At 37.7% G+C, this 21,234-nt stretch overlaps 1 protein-coding gene across 2 annotated transcripts in view; it reads left to right on the top strand.

The window, feature by feature from the left end:
• Window positions 1–20,997, top strand: part of Tbc1d23 (TBC1 domain family member 23) — a 55,432-nt gene extending 34,435 nt beyond the window's left edge. The window contains exons 13-19 of one of the 2 annotated variants that reach the window (XM_090347302.1): window positions 530–636; window positions 3,217–3,356; window positions 4,563–4,607; window positions 10,245–10,333; window positions 14,140–14,275; window positions 14,704–14,898; window positions 19,400–20,997. In XM_090347302.1, coding sequence (XP_090203428.1) covers window positions 530–636; window positions 3,217–3,356; window positions 4,563–4,607; window positions 10,245–10,333; window positions 14,140–14,275; window positions 14,704–14,898; window positions 19,400–19,481 — 794 coding nt within the window. In that variant the 3' untranslated portion in view covers window positions 19,482–20,997. The remainder of the gene's footprint in view (window positions 1–529; window positions 637–3,216; window positions 3,357–4,562; window positions 4,608–10,244; window positions 10,334–14,139; window positions 14,276–14,703; window positions 14,899–19,399) is intronic. The other variant, XM_090347310.1, reaches the window with a different exon arrangement.
• The last annotated feature ends 237 nt before the right edge of the window (window positions 20,998–21,234 follow it).

Genomic DNA, 21,234 nt, shown 5'->3' with positions numbered 1-21,234 from the left:
CATAGTATACTCTTTATTTTTAGACAAAAATACTAGACAGCTAGTATATTCTATATATTTAGATACTTTTAAAATTTTCATTATTTATTTATTTTTACCAAAAATAATTTCTCTTTCCATAATGGTTAATAAATAAGATTGCTGTCTTGTGGGAAAAATGATTTAATGTCACCTTACGGTACCATAAAGCCTGCATGTTTTCTATTCTTGATGTCATAGAAATATTGTAGAGACTATCTGTTAATACTTAACCATTTTTCTATTGAAAAGGAACAAATGAAGCCTCTACAGTCAGCATTTTTCTCATTGATAGTTAAGAAAAGTTCTCTGCAGAAAACTTTTAAAAGGTAGAGAAGAAAAAGATTTGTCATAGCCTCTTAGTCCTTTACTCCAAAATAAGGGTAGAGCAAGAAACACTGTGTTTATAGCCTTACATCTTTTTCATTCAGGGGTGAAATGCTGATTGATACTTCTCTGGTTATGAATCTTTACAGAAATTCATGTTTGGTTTTGTCTTATTTATCTTAAGCACTGCAGCAACACCTGGCAGATATTAATGTGGATGGACCAGAAAATGGATATGGCCATTGGATTGCTAGTACCTCTGGCTCAAGGAGCAGTATTAATTCTGTTGATGTAAGCTTATATATAAAGTCAATTTTAATCAATTTCCGGAAAAAGCAATTAACTACCAAATCCCACCACCATAGAAATGGAGCCAAAATATTTCAGATACAAACAACAAAGGTTTACATTATTGCACAGATCAATGAAAGAATAGAGGGGACTGTAGAACAAACTAGATGATGCTTCTAAATGAGCTGATTTCAGTAAACTCCCAATTCGTTTGGAGCAGGAGATGGTTAGCCTCCTGTTCATATCTCCTGCATACTACCTCTGTAATCATGCCCAGTACAGCTTTACAGGATTAGGGCTTCAGAAATACTCACAAGTGAGAATGGACTAGGCCAAGAAACACAGGAAAAGATGCCTATCTTATTTGACTTTTGGTTACTGAATTGTGCAGTGTTGTTCTAGTGGCTAATTCTTTTTTTTTTTCTGTTTGAAATTCAGAAATATCTGAGTCATAATGTGGGAGTTTTTCCACATTTCATATTCATTAATTTAGATGTCAAAGTTTTCTTAACAAACAACAGTTATCTCATGTTTATTATTTAAAACTGATAGGGAAAATTGCAGTATATAAGCATAATTACTAATTTAGACTCATGGTTCATTTCCTGTCTTTTTGGTTGTAAATTACTTTTATACTAATATATTTTCTTTATATGTTTATATATATATTTTCATATACCTTGATTTCATTCTAGAGGGGAATGACTTATCAAAAATTTACTTATCAGGCCGGGAGTTTGGCCTAGTGGTAGAGTGTTTGCCTGGCATGCATGAAGACCCAGCTTTGATTCCTCAGTACCACATACATAGAAAAAAGCCAGAAGTGGTGCTGAGGCTCAAGTGGTAGTGCTCTAGCCTTGAGAAAGTCCAAGGGCAGTGCTCAGGCCCTGAGCCCAAGCCCAGGACTGCCCCCCCCCCCAAAAAAACAATTATCAAAATCCCTAAAATTTTTTTATGCCTATGTAATTTTTCATCAAATACTACCTCAGTCTTTAGGTATTTTCTTCCCATAAATTATGAATTATGGGCAAAAGATCATTCCCCAGCACTGGGGAACCTGAAGCTGGAGAATTGTGAGTTTGAATCTTGCCTCAGGCTGTGTAGAATGAGATCCTGTCACAAACAAGCAGGATCAATTTTTTTTTATTTTCAGTCCTGGGGCTTGAACTCAGGGCCTGGGCACTGTCCTTGGACTTTCTCAAGGCTAACACTCTTACCTCTTGAGCTTCAGCACCACTTCTGGATTTTTCTGTGTATGTGGTACCAAGGAATTGAACCTAGGTCTTTGTGCATGCTCGGCAAGCACTCTACCAATAGGCCAAAAACTCCTGGCCCAGGATCAGTTTTAAATTGAGGGAGTTTGACATCTCTCTCTATACTGTCCTGTAGAACACATGTAAGCAGTAGAAGAAAATACTCAGGCCTATTGCCTTAAATATGTGAGCTGAACTTTTCTTCCCAAAGGGAAGGCCTACATGGGAATGTTAAAAAGTAAAAATATACAAGAACTAAAATGTTTAAAACTTATGCCACATGAACAGTAGTTTGATTACATTTCTTGTTTTTGTAGACTGTTGTGACTTAAGAACTGTCAACAACTTGTTAAATAGATAGTTTTATGCATATACCATTATGTGCAAAAAAAGAAAAAAAAGCCAGGTGCAGTGGCTTACTCCTGTAATCCTAGCTACTGAGGAGGCTGAGTTCTGAGGATTGAAGTTCAAAACCAGCCCTGTCACTAAAGACTGTGAGACTCTTATCTTTAGTTAATCACTAGAAAACCGGAAGTTGGGCTGTGGTTCCAAGGGTAAGGTGGTAGTCTTGAGCTGAAGAGCTCAGAGACAACGCCCAGGCCCAATGTTCAAGCCCCATGACCCACCAAAAAATCAAAAAACAAACAAAAACTCTTAATTTTTTTGTTTTACCTTACAGTTTTTAAGTGGTTTCACCCAGTAAGTTTGCTATTGTTGTCCTAACCTTCTGCCACAGACTGGGTGGTTTAAGCAACATAAATTGATTTTCTTACAGTTCTTTAAACTAAAAGTCTTGAGAGCACGATGTTGGCAAGTTTGTTTTATTCTGTGCTTGGTTACAGCACAGAATAGTCCTTACATGGCTTTTTCTCTGTGCACAGTTCTGTTTCCCTCATTGTGTGAGGAGAGACTGGGAGGGAAGAGGGGATGGGGTGGGTAGTCTTGCAGCTTGAGGGCTGCAGCTTGAGCCTTGCATTCTTTCTTGGTTTTCTTGCTCACTGTTGGTTGTCTATCTCTTGAGTTGTGCCTTCAGTCAGTCATTTTGCTGGTTAATTGGAGAGGGTACCTCACAGTCTCATGGATTTTCTTGCCCAGATTGGCTTGGAGCCCTCATAAGTAAATTTTGTAGCTGAGATTATAGAAACATAGCACTATGTTAATTGATTAAAACAAGGTCTTGCTAACTTAAAAGGCCATATTTCTAAGATTTAGGATTTTAATGTGTATGTTTTTTGGAAGATACAATTCAATATAAAACATGAATAACCATTACTAGTAGTGTGCTAATTATTTGGAGACCAGTTAATCTTATGTTCTTATTTTTCAGGGTGAATCTTCTAATGGCACAAATGATAGAGGAATGAAATCACTAGTAAATAAAATGACAGTGGCTTTGAAGACAAAATCTGTTAATGTCAGGGAAAAAGTTATTAGTTTTATTGAGAATACATCAACTCCTGTGGATCGGTGAGTTTCTTACACAGTGTAAGTTCATGAGAACTTATTAAAACTAAGGAAGTATGTTTTATAGTGAAATGTTTGAAGCGTTCTAGGAAAGGATCATAAAGTACATTTTCTCCCAGATAATTCCATCATTTTTATTATAATTGCAAGCTATACTGTATTTTTGTAAAATTTGGTTGTGGAGATGCCTTTCCTTTCCCACTGCCCATTATCAAAACAAACAAAAACATGTGCTTGTACATACACTTCATGTAGTAGCTGTTTCCCAAATAGCAACTGGATCAGGATCATCTACTAAATGCAGGGATTTCATAGTGAGAACTCTGTTCTCTGCTCCAGGAATTTAAAATGTAGACAAATTGCTTATGCTAAATATGGTAGAATCCCACTTCAGGAAACTTAGATCTTCGTAGAATTTGTTCTAAAAATAGAAACAAATTTCATTTTCCTTGTTAAATAAAGTGAACATGATGAACAATTGGTAAAGTTAAGAATATCTATTTAACTACTCATTGTTTTATATACATATGTATCTGTAAGTATAAGTACATATTTTCCATGTATTAGTTTAATTGTTCTTTCTTGTTTAGGAACAAATTTAAAACTACATAATTGTTTCTAAGCAAGTAAACTTGGAAACTTTTTTAATTGTGTTTGATTTCACTTTCATATTTTACTTGCATGTATCCTGGGATGGTGCAATACTTGATTGTAAGAACTGGATGTCAGAAGTACATTTATTTCCATTTAGTAAATACTAAAAATAATAAGAGTATTTTTACTAATCCAAAAAATTTTCCCTCATATAAAATACTCTTGATTGTTGTTAAAGTATTTTATCAAGCCTGAAAGTTTTGCTCTTAAAAGCCTAACATGTACTTGGAGTTAGTGCTTTGGAATTGCAGTACTATTTCTGCTATATTTTGTGGTGTGGCCATTTAAAATTTTTATTTTAAAATGCATTCATTTCATTAAACTGATGCAAATTAGTGATGATTGTCAGCTGGAAAGATGGTTGTCTTTGTTGATATATGAATTAAAGCTGGCTTCTTTTCATGTTTCTTTGTTCTTGGAATAATTTGAGATGTTTTCTTTATAATGTACTTCTGAGTTAGGGAAACTGATTACACTATATTTTTGTTTTTAAAGCTGTTGCATTTTTTTTCTTTGTAATCATTTCATTCTGTCCTCTGCCTCGGTTTGCTATAGAATGTCTTTCAATCTTCCCTGGCCAGACAGATCATGTGCAGAGCGGTAAGCCAAAGTAGAGCAGCTCTGTTGAGCCTTCCTTTTCTGTCAGCATGCCTCATACTGTGCACTTATGCTTTTTGGCTATAACTTCATACACTTATTTCAATAGCTGAAGTTTGCTCATGTTGCTTATTGGAGTATGCTGCTAGGTCTGCTTTCCTTTTTGGTTTTTACATGGGTCAATTTTTTCTTTGCATGTTTCTTTCTCTCTTTCTAGATAAAAACCAAACTTGTTCAAGTCCAAGAACTTCATAAACCATGTAGTTTTGATTTTGAGACAAGAAAAGGTAAAGCAGAGAATGTATGTAGTATAGAATAGGCAGGACATTAACTTTGAAAATAATTTACTTATCATCAATTTGCTGCTGGAACAAAATTTTAGTATCTAATAAGTAGCACAGTTCATGGTTCAAAAAGTGTTTGGTGTTTGATAATTGAACCCAGGACCTTGTAAAGGCTGCGCATGCTCCCTACAACTAAGATACATCTCTGGCTTCAAAAATTTTATTACGCATTAAGTAAATACATGGCAATTTTTAGGTTAAAAAATATGTATTTAAGTTGGTGAATTAAATATATATAAATCTGCTAGAAAGAGCCACAGTTCTTATGTTTCTACATGTGATTTTTCCTTGAAAGAAATCATGCTAGATACTTTAATATATATTAAATATTTTAGCTGTGCGCTGGTGGCTCATGCTTGTAATCTTGTATACTTGTACTCAAGAGGCTGAGATCTTAGGATCGCCGTTCAAAGCCAGCCTGGGCACAAAAGCCCATGAGACTCTTATCTCCAATTAAGCACCAGAAAACTGAAAGTGGCACTGTGGCTCAAGTAGTAGATTGCTAGCCTTGAGCTGAAAATTCAGCTCAGGGACAGCTTCTAGGCCCAGAATTCAAGCCTCACACTGACTACATACATATATACATACATACATACATACATACATACATACATACATACATACATACATTTTAATATCTTATGTCTGTACCTCTAGTAAGATGAGTTGTTTGTTATTAAAAGACAAAGATTCCCACAAGGTCGGGCATGGTAGCTCACGCCTATAATCCTAGCTATTATGGAGACTGAGATGTGAGGATCAAGGTTCAAAGCCAGCCCTGACACAAAGAACCTGAGACTCTTATTTCCAGTTAACCTCTAGAAAATGGGAAGTGGGGCTTGGTTCAAGTGTAGGGCAATAGCCTTGAGCTGAAGAGCTCAGGGACAGTGCCCAATCTGAGTTCAAGCCCCATGACCCACAAACAAAATGAAAAAGATTCCCACAAGTATAAGATTTAAAAATCTGAGCCTTGCCGGGTGCTAGAAGCTCATGTGTATTATCCTAGCTATTCAGGAGGCTGAGTTCTAAGCCAGCTCAGGCATGAAAGTCCACGAGACTCTTATCTCCAACTGGAAATAGCACTGTGGTGCTCAAGTGATGGAGCTCCAGCCTTGAGCTGAAGAGCTCAGGTATGGCTCCCAGGCCCAGGCCCAGAGTTCAAGACCCATGACTGACCCCCCCCCCCCAAAAAAAAATCTGAGCCTTCAGTTAGGATACAAAGAACATTACCAACTTAAATGTTATACATTACAGTTTTTCTACTTAAAATTTCTTTGCAATCTAAATGAAGTATTAGGAACACTTAGAAGGAAATTATAATTCTTTGGATATACGTTAAGCTTTATAGTAATGGAATTGAGTTTTTATTAAATTATTGCAAGTTTTCAGTGACTAGATTTAGCATTTAATATTTTAGCTAATAACTTGCATGATCAGACTTATTTATTGATTGATCCTGGTTATTCTGCACATAAGACTTATTATAATTTTACTTAAAACTATTCGAAAGGACATTGCTTCTTTGAAAATTCTATCCTAACACTAGCAGTATGGCTCAAGTAGTAATCAAACATATGAGCCTGAGTTCTAATAAAAAATAAATAAAATAAAAATTTATTATGTTTGTAAATCATCTGTTTTCTTTTTCCTGCCATGTGACCATTGAGTTAGTCTAACTTAACTTTCAAGGTTTCTCCAAGTACGTTTTTTTCTCCCCAGTCCTGGGCTTGAGCTCAGGGCACTGTTCTTGGGCTTTCTCAAGGCGAGAACTCTGTCACTTGAGCCACAGCACCATTCTGGTTTTTTCTATGTATGTGGTACTGAGGAATTGAACCTAGGTCTTTGTGCATGCTAGGCAAGCACTCTACCATTTGGTCAAACTTCTGGCCCTGAAATACTTAATTTTTACTAATGTAAATCCCTGTCACTTACACATACATTTATTGAAAACAAAAGTTGATAAAAAGATTTTTTTTGTTTTTCTGAGGTCAGTAAATTAAATTTAAAACACTATTTTATGGTGGTTTCTGGTACTTTTGGTTGTTTTTTGTGTCTGTGCTGGTACCAAGACTTGAACTGAGGGCATTGTTCTGTGCTTTGGCTTTCTTGCCCATGACTGGTATTCTCCCCCTTGAGCCATGTTTGCAGCCTGGCATGATGAGGGAGAATGATTGAAAATAAGTGTCTTGTCCAGGCTGTCTTCAAATCACAGTCTCCTGGGTCTCGGACTCCCAAGTAGCTCACGTTATAGATGTGAGCCACTTGTACTAGCTGTTTTAGTTATGTTGGGGATATGGTTTATGTTTATGCCCAGGCCCGCTTGAACTGTGATTCTCCTATGTGCATTTCCCTTATAGCTGGGTGGCAAGCATGTGCCACCACACCTATGATTGGTGGAGGTTAGGTCATGGTAACTTTTTGCCTCAGCTGTCCTTGAACTTCACTCCTGATCTTCCAAGTAGCTAGGATCCTAACCATGAGCCACTGAACCCAGCCAGTACATCTCTTTTTAAGTATAGTCCAGCCGCACCCACAGCAAAATAAAAAAGGTCCAGCCATTGAATTTTATTCATTTTTAGCAAGTATTTATAAACATATCTTCATAATCCTTCTTTAGCATTCATAAAAATCTTTGGGATATATATATATCATCAATTAGTAATAGTAACTTGTTTTTTAGATAATTATCTCTTATTTGTTTTCTGGTTCAAATATTTACTGTAGTATAATATGATTGTTACTTTTTGTGTTGTAGTTTAAGCTTTAATATCAAGATAATTTATCATTTAATATCAGAATTTTATAATCTAAATAAACATTTTCTCTTTTGCCTTTTGATCAAACATTGTCTGATTTTTAAAATTGATTGAACTAATTTTTTTTCATTTTCTGTTTTATCATTACTAAAACAAAGTACATGAGATAATCTTTAAAAAAGGAAATGCGGGGCCGGGAGTTTGGCCTAGTGGTAGAGTGCTTGCCTAGCATGCACGAAGACCCGGGTTCGATTCCTTGGTACCACATACATAGGAAAAAAAAAAGCCAGAAGTGGTGCTGAGGCTCAAGTGGTAGAGCTCTAGCCTTGAGAAAGTCCTTTAGCTCAGGCCCTGAGCTAAAGCCCAGGACTGGCAAAAAATAAAATAAAAAGAGGAAATGCTTTTTTGTTGTTTTGTTTTGTTTTTATTTGTTTTTTGGGGGGGAAATCAAGGGCTTAAACTCAGGGCCTGGGCACTGTCCTTGAGCTTTCTCAAGGCTAGTACTCTACTATCACTTGAGCCACAGCACCACTTCTGGCTTTTTCTGTGTATGTGGTATGGGTTTTCATGCATGCTGGGCAAGCACTGTACCACTAGACCACATTCCTGGCCTCACAATTACTCACAATTTTGGATGTTTCAGTCAGTGCCAGGACTGAGCCTGCTTTGGGATGGTTGGTGAAGCAGCATTTCGTAGTAAGGAATACACAGCAGGGTACAGCTTGTCACCTCATGGCTAGGATGTAAAAGAGAACCAGGATGGGTCATGGTCCCAACTTCCTATCGAGGGTTCCTCACCGAAGATCTCCCACCTAGGCCTTCCTCCCGAAGTGTCCACCACCTCCCAGTATCACCAAGCTGGACACTGTCTTCACTCGTAGGTCTTTGGCAGAACATAACTGATGTAAACAGTAGCATTATAGAATGTACATCATTTGGTAATTGTACATTACCTAGTTGTTAACCTAAAAACTAGGTGAGTTTATTACTTCTAGCTTTAACTTTATGTACAAGTTAACCTAATTCATAATTGGTTTTTTTTTTGAGGAATATTGTTTGGAAGAAGTAAAGACTTAAGCCTCTTTCAACAAAATTAGGTTATAGTAATATTAAAATTATTATTAAAATAAATTCAATTTATTAAATTAAAACTGAGACATGACACTTGGCTTTCCCCAACTCCCCACCTTGCACTGTTTGGAAAGTAGAGGGTAGAAGAGGATTCTGAGTGTCTTCATGTATAATGAAGGAAAGCAAAGTCTTCGTCTTTCTCTCTTTTAGTTTGCAAATAGAATAAGTTTCTCCCCAGAAGCATGTAGAATTTTGTTAAAATATTTTAATTTCATTTTTGTTGAAAAGTGGTTAGGTATTATTATACTAAGAGAGAAGTCATACTTTCTATAATACTGATTGAATAAATGTTTCTGCCTCTTGAAAAAGAAAGTTAGGTTCATTGTCATTGCTTACATTTATTCACCAGACATAAATCTTAGCCTTGATTACAATAAAAGTCAGGATGGGGTTGGAAGCATGGCTCAAGTGGTACACTAGCAGCCAGTGAATAAAGTGTCAGGTCAAGAGTTCCAAATTTGGGGGCCGGGAGTTTGGCCTAGTGGTTAAAGTGCTTGCCTAGCATGCATGAAGACCCGGGTTCGATTCCTCGGCACCACATACATAGAAAAAAAAAAGCCGGAAGTGGTGCTGAGGCTCAAGTGGTAGAGCTCTAGCTTTGAGAAAGTCCAAGGACAGTGCTCAGGCCCTGAGCTCAAGCCCAGGACTGGCAAAAAAAAAAAAAAAAAAAAAAAAGAGTTCCAAATTTGGTCTTAGACAAGAACAAGAAAAGGAGGACTGGGTGGTATAGCTCATGTGAGCCTCTGGGTGAGTCTTCCATATATATGTACAGGTAATAGCAGAAATAAAAAAATAGAGAAAAAGTTCTAAGATACTTGTAAAAGAAGCCTTGAGCACTATTATTAAAATTTAAATATTCAGTGCTATAACTTGTTTTTGGGTTTTGGTTTTTTTGGTCCAAGACTGGAACATGAACTCAGTATCTTACCCTTGCTTTCGCTCATTGGCTGGTGCTTTACAACTTGAGACATGCCTCTAACCCCTATAATTTGTTTTATATGATAAACACATATACATATCCATTGAACCCACTATATAATAGGCATTTTCTTTAAAAAAAATTAATTTATTTTTCACAGTAACCCTGAAAGGTAGATATCACTGCTATCACAAATTTAGTGATGAGAAACTAGAGCAAAGAAAGATAAGCTGCTTTCTGAGGGTCAAACACCTCTAAGCCTTGGATATAACAAATATTGAACTTGTTTATAATTTCAGTTTTACAGGTTAAGGAATATCAAGTATGTTTGATACTTCTGCTAACAAAAATTATCTTCTTTCAATTTCCTTAACATAGCTGTCCTAAAGTTATGGGTGGTGTATGGGGCCAAAGAGCATTTGTTTGAATATTTACATGATGCTTAATGAAAAATCTTTACTTAAGTGATACTTTCCCTCTTTGAATGTAGGCACGTGAGCAGCAGTGACAGAGTAGGCAAACCTTACCGTGGTGTGAAGCCTGTTTTCAGCATTGGAGATGAAGAAGAATATGACACAGGTGTGGTATCACTTACCTACAGACTTTTTCTTCAGCCGCCAAGAATAATCATAGAAATCATCCTGGCACGGGGCAGGGAGTTTGGCCTAGTGGTTGAGTGCTTGCCTAGCATACATGAAGACCGGGGTTCGATTCCTCGGTTCCACATACATAGAAAAAAGCCGGAAGTGGTGCTGAGGCTCAAGTGGTAGAGCTCTAGCCTTGAGAAAATCCAAGGACAGTGCTCAGGCTCTGAGCTCAAGCCCAGGACTGGCAAAAAAAAAAAAAGAAATCATCCTGGCATCAATGAATTATATAACTGCTTTATAAAACAACCAGTGAGATGCTACAGAAAGAATGGAAGGGTCTTTGGCTTCCAACTTCAGCTGTAGTCATGAGAAGTCTCATGTTAAATCCCTTGCATCACTCAATAAGAGATTAGAGAATTCAGAGAATTCTAAAACAGATATCTGCAAAAAAAAAAAAAAAATCTTTTTGAAACTTGACCCAGTGACAAGATGGGGATATTGGGTCAAGGAAATTTTTCTTCTTGCATTCTTTTTTATTTTTTAAAAAAACAAGGAGTGACACTTTAGAAGAACTGTACTCACTTAGGTAATTGTAACCCCTCTGTACAACATCTTTACAGTAAAAAACAAAAAACATACTTGATTTCATTGGTTTATAATTCAATAGCCCAGATTATCCTGATTAATCATAATTAATTTTACTATGTATTTAGTTAGAAAAAGGTATGTGATTGTATAAAAGAAGGAAGAGAAGGATTCCTAACTTTCATTTTGCCATTTCCACCTAGCAATATAACATATACACCTTGATTCTTTCTATTTCAGGCCATCTGCCTCAGTTTGTCATGTTCTGTAACTATGTTGTTGTTGTTGTTTTTGCCAGTCCTGGGGCTTGAACTCAGGGCCTGAGCACAATCCGTGGACACTTTTTGCTCAAGGCTAGTGCTTGCTACAGTGCCTGAGCCACAGCATCACTTCCTGCTTTTTCTGTGTATATGGTACTGAGGAATTGCACCCAGGTCTTTGTGTATGCTAGGTGAGCACCTCTACCTCTAGGTTATGCTCTCAGCCCTACTTAATTTATTTGTATGTTTGTTTCATATGGCATTAAAAAAAAAAAGGCTGGTCTTGGGGCTTGAATTCAGGGCCTAAGAGATGTTCTTAAGCATTTTTTTTGTTAGTCATGGGGCTTGAGCTCTGGGCCTGGGCACTGTCCTTAGCTCTTCAGCACAAGGTCAGTGTTATACCACTTGAGCCACAGCGCCTGGTTTCTGGTGGTTAACTGGATATGAGTCTCACGGACTTCAATGCCCAGGCTGACTTTGGACCGCAGTCCTCAGATCTCATTCTACTGAATGGTTAGGATTACAGGTGTGAGCCAAGCTTCTTCAGCTCAAGGCTAGCACTCTACCATTTGAGCCACAGTGCCACTTCTGGGCTTTCTTGGTGTTTAATTGGAGATTAACCTGTGCAGATTCTCCAGTTTACTGCCCTCAAAACAAACTGAACATGGAGCTGTGGCTCACTGCCCAGGCCAGTTTGGAACTGGCCTTGGATCTCAGCCGCCTGAGTAGCTAGGATTACAAGCATGAGCAATATTTTTTTTTTTTTTTTTTGCCAGTCCTGGGCTTGAGCTCAGGGCCTGAGCACTGTCCTTGGACTTTCTCAAGGCTAGAGCTCTACCACTTGAGCCTCAGCACCACTTCCGGCTTTTTGCTATGTATGTGGTACCGAGGAATCGAACCCGGGTCTTCGTGCATGCTAGGCAAGCACTTTAACCACTAGGCCAAACTCCCGGCCCCATGAGCAATATTTTTATAAATATGTCTAGATGAACTGTTAAAGTATATACAGTGAATTCTTTGCAGTAGAATTGTTGGATAAAAAGTTTGACATTTTTGTAGACATTTCAAAATTACCTTCTCCAAATCTTGTATTGAGATAAATATGCTATTTCTAGTTGTGTGCTTTTCTTTTTCCTTTCTGTGACCATTTTCCTTTTTCTCTCTCTCCTGGAATATCTTAACCTCTTTAAGTGGAGAGACAAGTGAATGAAGAACTGACATTTACGTTTATATCATACATAGGTCAGTAGGAAAATGAGAAAATTATGACTGGGCCTAGTGGTAGAGTGCTTGCCTAGCATGCACAAAGACCCAGATTCGATTTCCCGATACCACATACATAGGAAAAGCCGGAAGTGGTGTTGTGGTTCAAGTGGTAGAGCACTAGCCTTGAAAGCCCACGGACAGTACTCAGGCCCTGAGTTTAAGCCCTGACTAGCCAAAAAGACAGACAGAGCAGGTAGGAGGGGAGAATTAGAACTATATATCAGCAGGCATAAATTTAACAGTTCTGGGAACAGGATAGAAGTTGCAGAAGATTGTATATTAAATGGCCTACTTTTTATAAACATTGCTACATACTGTTTAAGGATATTCATGTGTGGTTAAATCAAAAGCATTTGTGGAATGAGTCATACCAAAAAAGAGGTAGTAACTGGGAAGAGAGTGATTGTATAGAGAGGCCTTACTATTACTTGCTGGAATACAAGCACATCAGATTTTCTTTTTAAGTATATTCATTTTTTTTTCCAATACTTACTAGAGAGCAAAGGGAAGAATATTTATTGCTTACCTAAGAACTATCCATGAGATTAAATTGCAGTGTTTTTGGTATCTCTAATGGAAAATAATTTTACTCATTTATTCCTGGGAATTCTATTATTTTTTTTTGTTTTATTTTTTGAACTCAGCCTAGGCGTTGTCCCTGAGCTTTTCAGCTGAAGGCTACCACCCTACCCTTGAGCTGAGCCCCACTCCCTATTTTCTAGAGGTTAACTGGAAATAAGAATCTCAGGTCCTTTTGTGCCTGGACTGGCTTTGAACCTTGATCCTCAGAGAGGTCTGCCTCTTGAGTAGTTAGGATTACAGGTGTGAGCCCTTGCACCCAGCTTTTTCTTTTTTAAAATCGGAGACCATTAAACAAAAAGAACTCTGCCATTTTTATCAAGTCAGGTACTTATTGCTGGGTAATTCAATCATCTTTCCACAGACTAGTAAGATAAGAGTTGTATTATCTGTGTCAAGACATTTTTAAAATGCATTAACAATATAAAAATGATACTTCATAGCATTTGTGTATTTATATACATAAGGAAATAATGTGTTAGAATTGATTTTTAGCCACACACTGGTGGTACACACCTGAAATCCTGGCTACTCAGGAGGCTGAGATCTGAGGATCGTGGTTCAAAGCTAGTCTCATGGACTTCAATGTCCATGAGACTCTTCTCTACAATTAACCACCAGAAAACCAGACGTGTCACGGTGGCTTAAGTAGTAGAGTGTTAGCCTTGAGCTGAAGAACTCCAGGACAGTGCCCAAGCACTGAGTTCAAGCCCTAAACCAACAAAAAATTTTTTTCATTCCCCTCAAACTTGTACTTATAAAAATACTAAAGAGATAGTTTTGAAATCTCAGATTGTTAAGAAATACTTTAAACTCAGTAATGTCTACTTTGTTGTGTGTATGTGTCCCAGTGTTGGGGCTTGAACTCGAGGCTTAGGCATTGTCCCTAAGTATTTTTTCCCCCAAGACTAGTGCTCTACCACTGGAGCCACAGGTCCATGTCTGGTTTATTTTGAGGGAAGTTAATTGGAGAAAGGGGTCCCACTGATTTTCCCACACAAGCTGACTTTGAACTGCCATCTTTGGCTTCCAGAGTAGCCAGGATTACAAGTGTGAGCCACTGATACCTGATAATAATGTCCATTTTTAACACTTGCTTTCTTTATAGATGAAATAGACAGTTCTTCAATGTCAGATGACGATAGAAAAGAAGTTGTAAACATTCAGACTTGGATAAACAAGCCAGACATCAAGCATCATTTTCCTTGTAAAGAAGTGAAAGAAAATGGACACATGTTTCCCAGGTACTTTTGAAAATGTGTTCTTCAAAAGTAAACTTGAGCCGGGCACAGTGGCTCATGCCTGTAATCTTAGCTACTCAGGAAGCTGAGATCTGAGGATCAACATAGGCAGATTAAGGCTGAGACAGGCACACCTGAGTGGGAATCGAAACCGTGTTCTAAATAAAAACAGGGCTGACAGCATGGCTTAGCAGTGTCACAGGAATCTCACAAGCAAGAGGCCAAGTTCAAACTTTATATTCCAGGAAAGAAAAAAAAGCGAAAGAAGTTGAAAGCAAGCTTCTTAGGTAACTTACGTATTTATGGATTATTCTGTTTATATTTTTAACGTGAAAATAATTTCAACTGGCTGTTTTTATAAATTGATGTGAAAGCAACACTTGTTCTGTGACTTAACATTTATTTACAATTTTCTCTTTTTTTCTTTCAAGTCATTTGTTGGTTACTGCAACACACATGTACTGTTTAAGGGAGATTCTTTCACGGAAAGGATTGGCTTACATACAGTCTCGACAAGCACTAAATTCTGTAGTTAAAATTACGTCGAAAAAAAAACATCCTGAGCTAATTACTTTCAAATATGGAAACAGCAGTGCTTCTGGAATAGAAATTTTGGCTATTGAAAGGTAAGATTTTTCTTTTCTTTTCTTTTTTTTTCTTTCATTCTTTTCTTTTTGTGCCAGTCCTGTGGCTTGAACTCAGGGCTTAAACACTGCCCCTGAGCTCTCAAGGCTGGAGCTCTACCACTTGAGCCATAGAGCCACTTTTGGCTTTTTCTGCTTACATGGTGCTGAGGAATTGAACACAGAGCTTTGTGCATGCTAGGCAGGCACTCTACCACTAAGCCACCTTTCCGAGTCCCTGAAAGGTAAGATTTTTCTTGGGATGATACTAACTCAGGTACCACAAGTCATTAGGCACAGACTGTGTATGCTTTTAGTAGAACAGACTACTTAAAAAACTTAGTGAGTAACCTTTGCTGCCTTCTCTTGCAATCCTTTACTGATAAGTGATTTAGCCAGTAGTACACAATTTCAGTAAGTTGTTTTTTTTTTTTTTTTTTTTTTTGCCAGTCCTGGGTTTGAGCTCAGGGTCTGAGAACTGTCCTTGGACTTTCTCAAGGCTAGAGCTCTACCACTTGAGCCTCAGCACCACTTCCGGCTTTTTTTTCTATGTATGTGGTACTGAGGAATTGAACCCGGGTCTTCATGCATGCTAGGCAAGCACTTTAACCACTAGGCCAAACTCCTGGCCCTCAGTAAGTTCTTATAGTTAATCTTATAGGTTTTTTGACACAACAGTATTTAAGAATAGTCTAGCCATGCAGGGTGGCTCTTGCCTGTAATCCTAACTACTCAGAAGGCTGAGATCTGAGGATCGCAGTTCAAAGCCAGCCCAGGCTAAGGCCATGAGACTCTTATCTCCAATTAATCACTAGAAAAATGGAAGTGGCACTGTGGCTTCAGGAGGTGTAGGGGGGTAGCTTTGAGCTGAAGAGCTCAGGGACAGCGTCCTGGCCCAGAGATCAAGCCCCACAACCAACAAAAAAAATAGTCTATACCAGTACTGCACTAAAAATGATTTGTAATGAAATAAGATAAATATTAGTTTCCCTCTCCTTTATGTTCAGACTTATAGTTTGCTGCGCTGCCTTATATATGTACCACATATAAGTACCACAGATGAAATATACAATAGTTTTTGTTCATTATTATAAATTTTTTGTTATGTATCTGTAATTTTATATTTTCTGCCCGCCCCCCGACAAAAAGACAAAAACAACACTAGCAACAACAAAAACAAAACCATTTCTTAGATGTTTCCATTTCCTAGAATTTGTTTTGATAAATAAATTTTAGATGTCCAGAGGAGTTATGCCTTTGGGTTGTTCCTCCTCTTCTCTGATGATTTATGTGTGAATGCTTATAGGCCTGTATATGTCATGTGCAGTTGTATTTTAGATTTAACTTCCACATGTGAGAGAAAACATGTGCCTTTGTCTGAACTTGGCTTTACTTAACATGACATGTTCTAGGTCCATCCAAGAAAATTTATGTATTTATTTTAGAAACTGCTAGGAATAGAAGGGACGAAAGGTGAGCTATTATATTCTATTTACTTCGTGTGAAAAATGAGCTGTGTAGCTTGAAGGGACAGAAGAAAGGGTGGAAAATGAATGAGAAAGAAGAGGACATCCACCGAACATCGTCCTCACAACCAGACTTAGGAATTGTAACTTCTGTTATTATTTTGCCAGTCCTGGGGCTTGAACTCAGGGCCTGGGCACTGTCCTTGGGCTTTCTCAGAGCTAGTGCTCTACCACTTGAACCATAGCACTAGCTTCTAGCTTTTTCTGTGTATTATGGTACTGAGGAATTGAATTCAAGGCTTCGTGCATGCTAGGCAAGACTCTACCACACTCCTGGCCCCATTAATAATAACTTTGAAAAATAAGTATTTATATTCCTGGAAAGGAAAATGATTATTTAATCCATGCTATTGATATTTTATAATAACATACAGTTCACTTTTTATCATTTAATTTTATTTTTTATTGTTGGGGTAATGTAGAGGACTTACAGTTACATTCGTCAGGTAGTAGGTACATTACTTCTCACACATTGATATCCCTTCTCATGTTTTTGTCCCCATTTCCCTCCCCCCACCATCTCCCAATCATCTTATTTTCCCCCTTACCTTTCCTTTTTCAAATAAACAAATAAATATATATACAACATACCAGGTAACAAAGTCAGATACAGTAACAATATGAGATTAACCAAAGGACAACTAAAGAGAAGAGAAATAACATTGTACAAGAGAACAACAATCACACAAGATAAAGCTCTTGTTTCTATATCCTAGAGGTCCTTTCATTTAGTCACATCCTATGTGATCTTATGTACCTAGGTTTTTCGCTATTGTAATCTTCTGCTAGAAGAGTCCTAGATGTGTACCAATTATTACAAATGAGGGAAAACATACAGCTTACATTCCTTTGGGTCTGGCTTTTTCCCAAGTTTTCCATTTCCTTACAAATGGGGTGATGTCATTCTTTCTGGTAGCAGCATAGAATTCTGTTGTGTATAAGTACCACATCTTCTTGATCCAATCATCTACTGAGGGACATCTGGGTTGGTTCCATATCTTCACTATAGTAAATAGTGCTGCAATGAACATCGTTGTACTAGTAGCTTTAGTATGTCCTTGTTTTTGGACGTTTGGGTAAATGCCAAGGAGTGGGTCATAGGGGAGCTCTATGTTTAGTATACAGTTCACTTTTATTTTTTTATTTTTATTTTTTTTTTGCTGCCAGTCCTGGGCTTGAGCTCAAGGCCTGGGCACTGTCCTTGGACTTTCTCAAGGCTAGAGCTCTACCACTTGAGCCTCAGCACCACTTCCAGCTTTTTTATATGTATGTGGTACCGAGGAATCGAACCCGGGTCTTCATGCATGCTAGGCAAGCACTTTAACCACTAGGCCAAACTCCCGGCCCATACAGTTCACTTTTAAAAACTATTTCAGAGCTGGGAGTTTGGCCTGGTGGTAGAGTGCTTGCCTAACAAGCATGAAGACCCGGGTTAGATTCCTTGGCACCCCATACATATAAAAAGCCAGAAGTGGTGCTGCGGCTCAAGTGGTAGAGCTTTGGCCTTGAGAAAAGTACAAGGACAGTGCTCAGGTCCTGAGCTCAAGCCCAGGACTGGCAAAGAAAAAAAAATACTTCAAGCTGAGTGCCAGGGACTCACACCTATGATCCTAGCTACTCATGAGGCTAAGATCTTAGGATCCTGGTGCAAAGCCATCCCGGTATTAAAGTCTATGAGACTGTTATCCACTTAGCCACCAGAAAACTGGGAGTGGCACTGTGGCTCAAGTGATAGAGTGCTAGCCCTTGAACTGAAGAGCTCAGGGACAGCGTCCAGGCCCAGAGTTCAAGCCCAACGACTGACAAAACTATTTCAAGCTGAGCACCAGTGGCTCACGTGTATAATCCTAGCTACTCAGAAGGCTGAGATCTGGAGATCACAGTTTGAAGCCAGCCCAGGCAAGAAAGTCCATGAGACTCATTTATCTCCACTAAACTCCTCAAAAAGTAAGAAAATAGAACTGGGGCCGGGAGTTTGGCCTAGTGGTTAAAGTGCTTGCCTAGCATGCATGAAGACCCGGGTTCGATTCCTTGGTACCACATATGTAGAAAAAAGCCGGAAGTGGTGCTGAGGCTCAAGTGGTAGAGCTCTAGCCTTGAGAAAGTCCAAGAACAGTGCTCAAGCCCTGAGCTCAAGCCCAGGACTGGTAAAAAAAAAAAAAAAGAAAAAAGAAAATCAACTGTAGTTCCAAGTGGTAGAACACTAGAATTGAGCAAAAGAAGCTCAAGGGGGAAGAGCCCAGAACCAGAGTTCAAGCCCTAGTACCGGTACAAAAGAAAGTATTTCAGAATCTAGAGCATTATTTAGTGAATATAACTCTGTAAAATTTAGGAAGACATTATTTTTTATATGTGAATCCATTTCAGAAAACTTACCTTACTTGCTCAAAGCCAAACTATTAATTGAATTGTCATTGTCTTTAGAATTAGATGCCATCAAATTATGTCATGTAGCAGTTTATATTTATATGGGGCAGTAGATTATTATATGTGATAACCTTGTGTCTTAGTACCTAGCTATTGTTTATATTTAATAATAAGATATTTTAACTGCTATGGGAAAAATCACATTGCTTTTAAAGTAAGTTTAAATTGCTGTGTGCCATGGCTTACGCTTATAATCTTAGCTGCTGAAGAAACTGAGATCTCAGGTTTGAGGTTTAGAGCCAGGCCACACAGAAAAGTCTGTGAGACACTTTTCTTCTGTTAACTAACAAAAACCTGGCAGTGGCGCTGCAACTTAAGTGGTAGAGCACCAGCCATGAGCATAAAAGTTGAGCAAGAACTTAAGGCCTTGAGTTCAGGCTCCACAACCGGTACACACAAAAAAGTTTTAGTTGTCTGTTGCAGTAAGTTACCGGGAGTATATCACATCTTTTGTCAGCTTGTAAAGGGAAGTTTCCCTTTAGAGGTGTTGTGGCAGCTGAGTCTCTAAGGAAAGTGCTCTATATTAATATATGTATTTTTTTCTCCCATAGGTATTTGATTCCAAATGCAGGTGATGCTACCAGAGCCATAAAACAGCAGATCATGAAAGTTTTGGATGCTTTGGAAAGTTAATATAAAAGAAATTTATTTAAATGAAATTAAGGCAACCAAGAGAAACATGAACATATATTTCCTAACCGAAAACTAACCAGAGACCTTTCATTTGCTCATGGGGGTGCTTGAATAGCAGGTCTAAGTGCAAATTACTATAGTCAATCTTGGAGTGGTTGAACTTTTTTAAAGTTTTTCTTTGCAGTTTTGGTTTTATAAAATGATTTATTATAAAGGTCAGATATGAAGTGACTTTGAAGTAACTGGCCATGTGCCCTTTGGGGCCAGGGGATACCTAAGCAGTTCTGTTTTGAAGAGCTGCTTTAAGGGAACATGTGTCACTTTGCGGTTTCAAAAACAACCATACAGATACATATTTGCAATGTCTTCACTGAAAATTAGAGGGCTAGTCAAAGAGACTTCCTTAATTGCCACATATAATTTCACCCACTGAGAAATATCAGAAACTGAAGACATAGATTAATAATTATTTTACTGTTCTATTCTTTAGAATGAATCTTTTTATTAAAATGGTTGATGATTCCAGCCAACTCCAAATGTAGTCTCCTGAGTGAGATAGTAGAACACTGGTTTCTAAGTTATCTTTGCTCCATTAGGTAATTATTTGGACATGAAATGCTTCAGAGGTACTAACTTCTTAATGATTTCTAGGGAGCAATTAAAAGCATTATAATCAGTAGACATGTTAAGATTAAAGTTGGAACTTGGAGGACAGAGGTATATCTGGAAAAATGCCATTGGTCATTATTACAAGTATATTTGGTTTAGGATATTTCAAAGCTAGTATTGAATACACAGTGATTTAGCCTGCTTGAGATTATGGTCTATGACCACACTAATATCCACTTAAGAGCCAGATTATCAGCTATATAATTTCAATTGTTTTATAGCACATCCTCAAATTTCTTTCTCTTCTTTTCTGTCTTCTCACTAAAGGTCCAGTGGGTTTAAAACTAGTTTTACTCTTTTAATATTACATAACTGAAGTGATTTACTTTGTTTTTGCAGCATTTTCAGCTTAATTCACTGAGGCCTACATTAGTCACATATGATGAGAGGTCCAGAAACACCTTTGGGGTAAAAGTCTACTTAGGGACATAGCAAATATAACCTACCATGTCCTATAAATGTAACAGATTATTTTTAAGGGACTGATAGCAATATCTCGATGTGCCCTGTCAACAGCCAGTTAATTTAATTTACTTAAGGGAAATCAAGTGGATAAAAGACATTATAGTTCAAGGAATTTTATTCTGATACTTATATAAAAAGTTTACCTGAGTGGATGAAGACATTTGCATGAAATTGCACCTAGTGCAGCACTTAATATTTATTACTCTCCCCAAACTATTGCATTGCATTTTTTCCCATTTTCTTGGCACACCTTTAGAAATGTTCCCAAGTCTCATTTTTTCATCCACTTCAGTCATGGGACCCTTTTTCATAATATTGATGTAAAGACATTTTGTGTTACTGTTTATAAATTACAATTGTAAATAAAACTGGTACAGTTTGCTCAAAACTTTGTACTTAAAGACAGTGTCTCTCATCTTTTTCCCCATTTCTAAATATCTAGATACTACACAATTGGAAAATTGAAAACTTTTGAAAAAGATTTTGGTAACATATTAGTTATGCAAAAGGGGGGGTGAGGGACATTGTGACATTTCTGTACATGCGTTCAAATACCTCTCCCATCAGCCTTACCCCATCTATTACTGCCCCGTATCCTCCTTCCTGAAGTGTCAGCCTT

Source organism: Megascapheus bottae, chromosome 1, assembly GCF_031878675.1.
Source record: "Megascapheus bottae isolate mThoBot1 chromosome 1, mThoBot2.hap1, whole genome shotgun sequence".
In the NCBI taxonomy this organism is placed as follows: Eukaryota; Metazoa; Chordata; class Mammalia; order Rodentia; family Geomyidae; genus Megascapheus; species Megascapheus bottae.
Note: the sequence above shows the minus strand (reverse complement) of the source record. Positions and strands in the feature narration are given on the sequence as shown.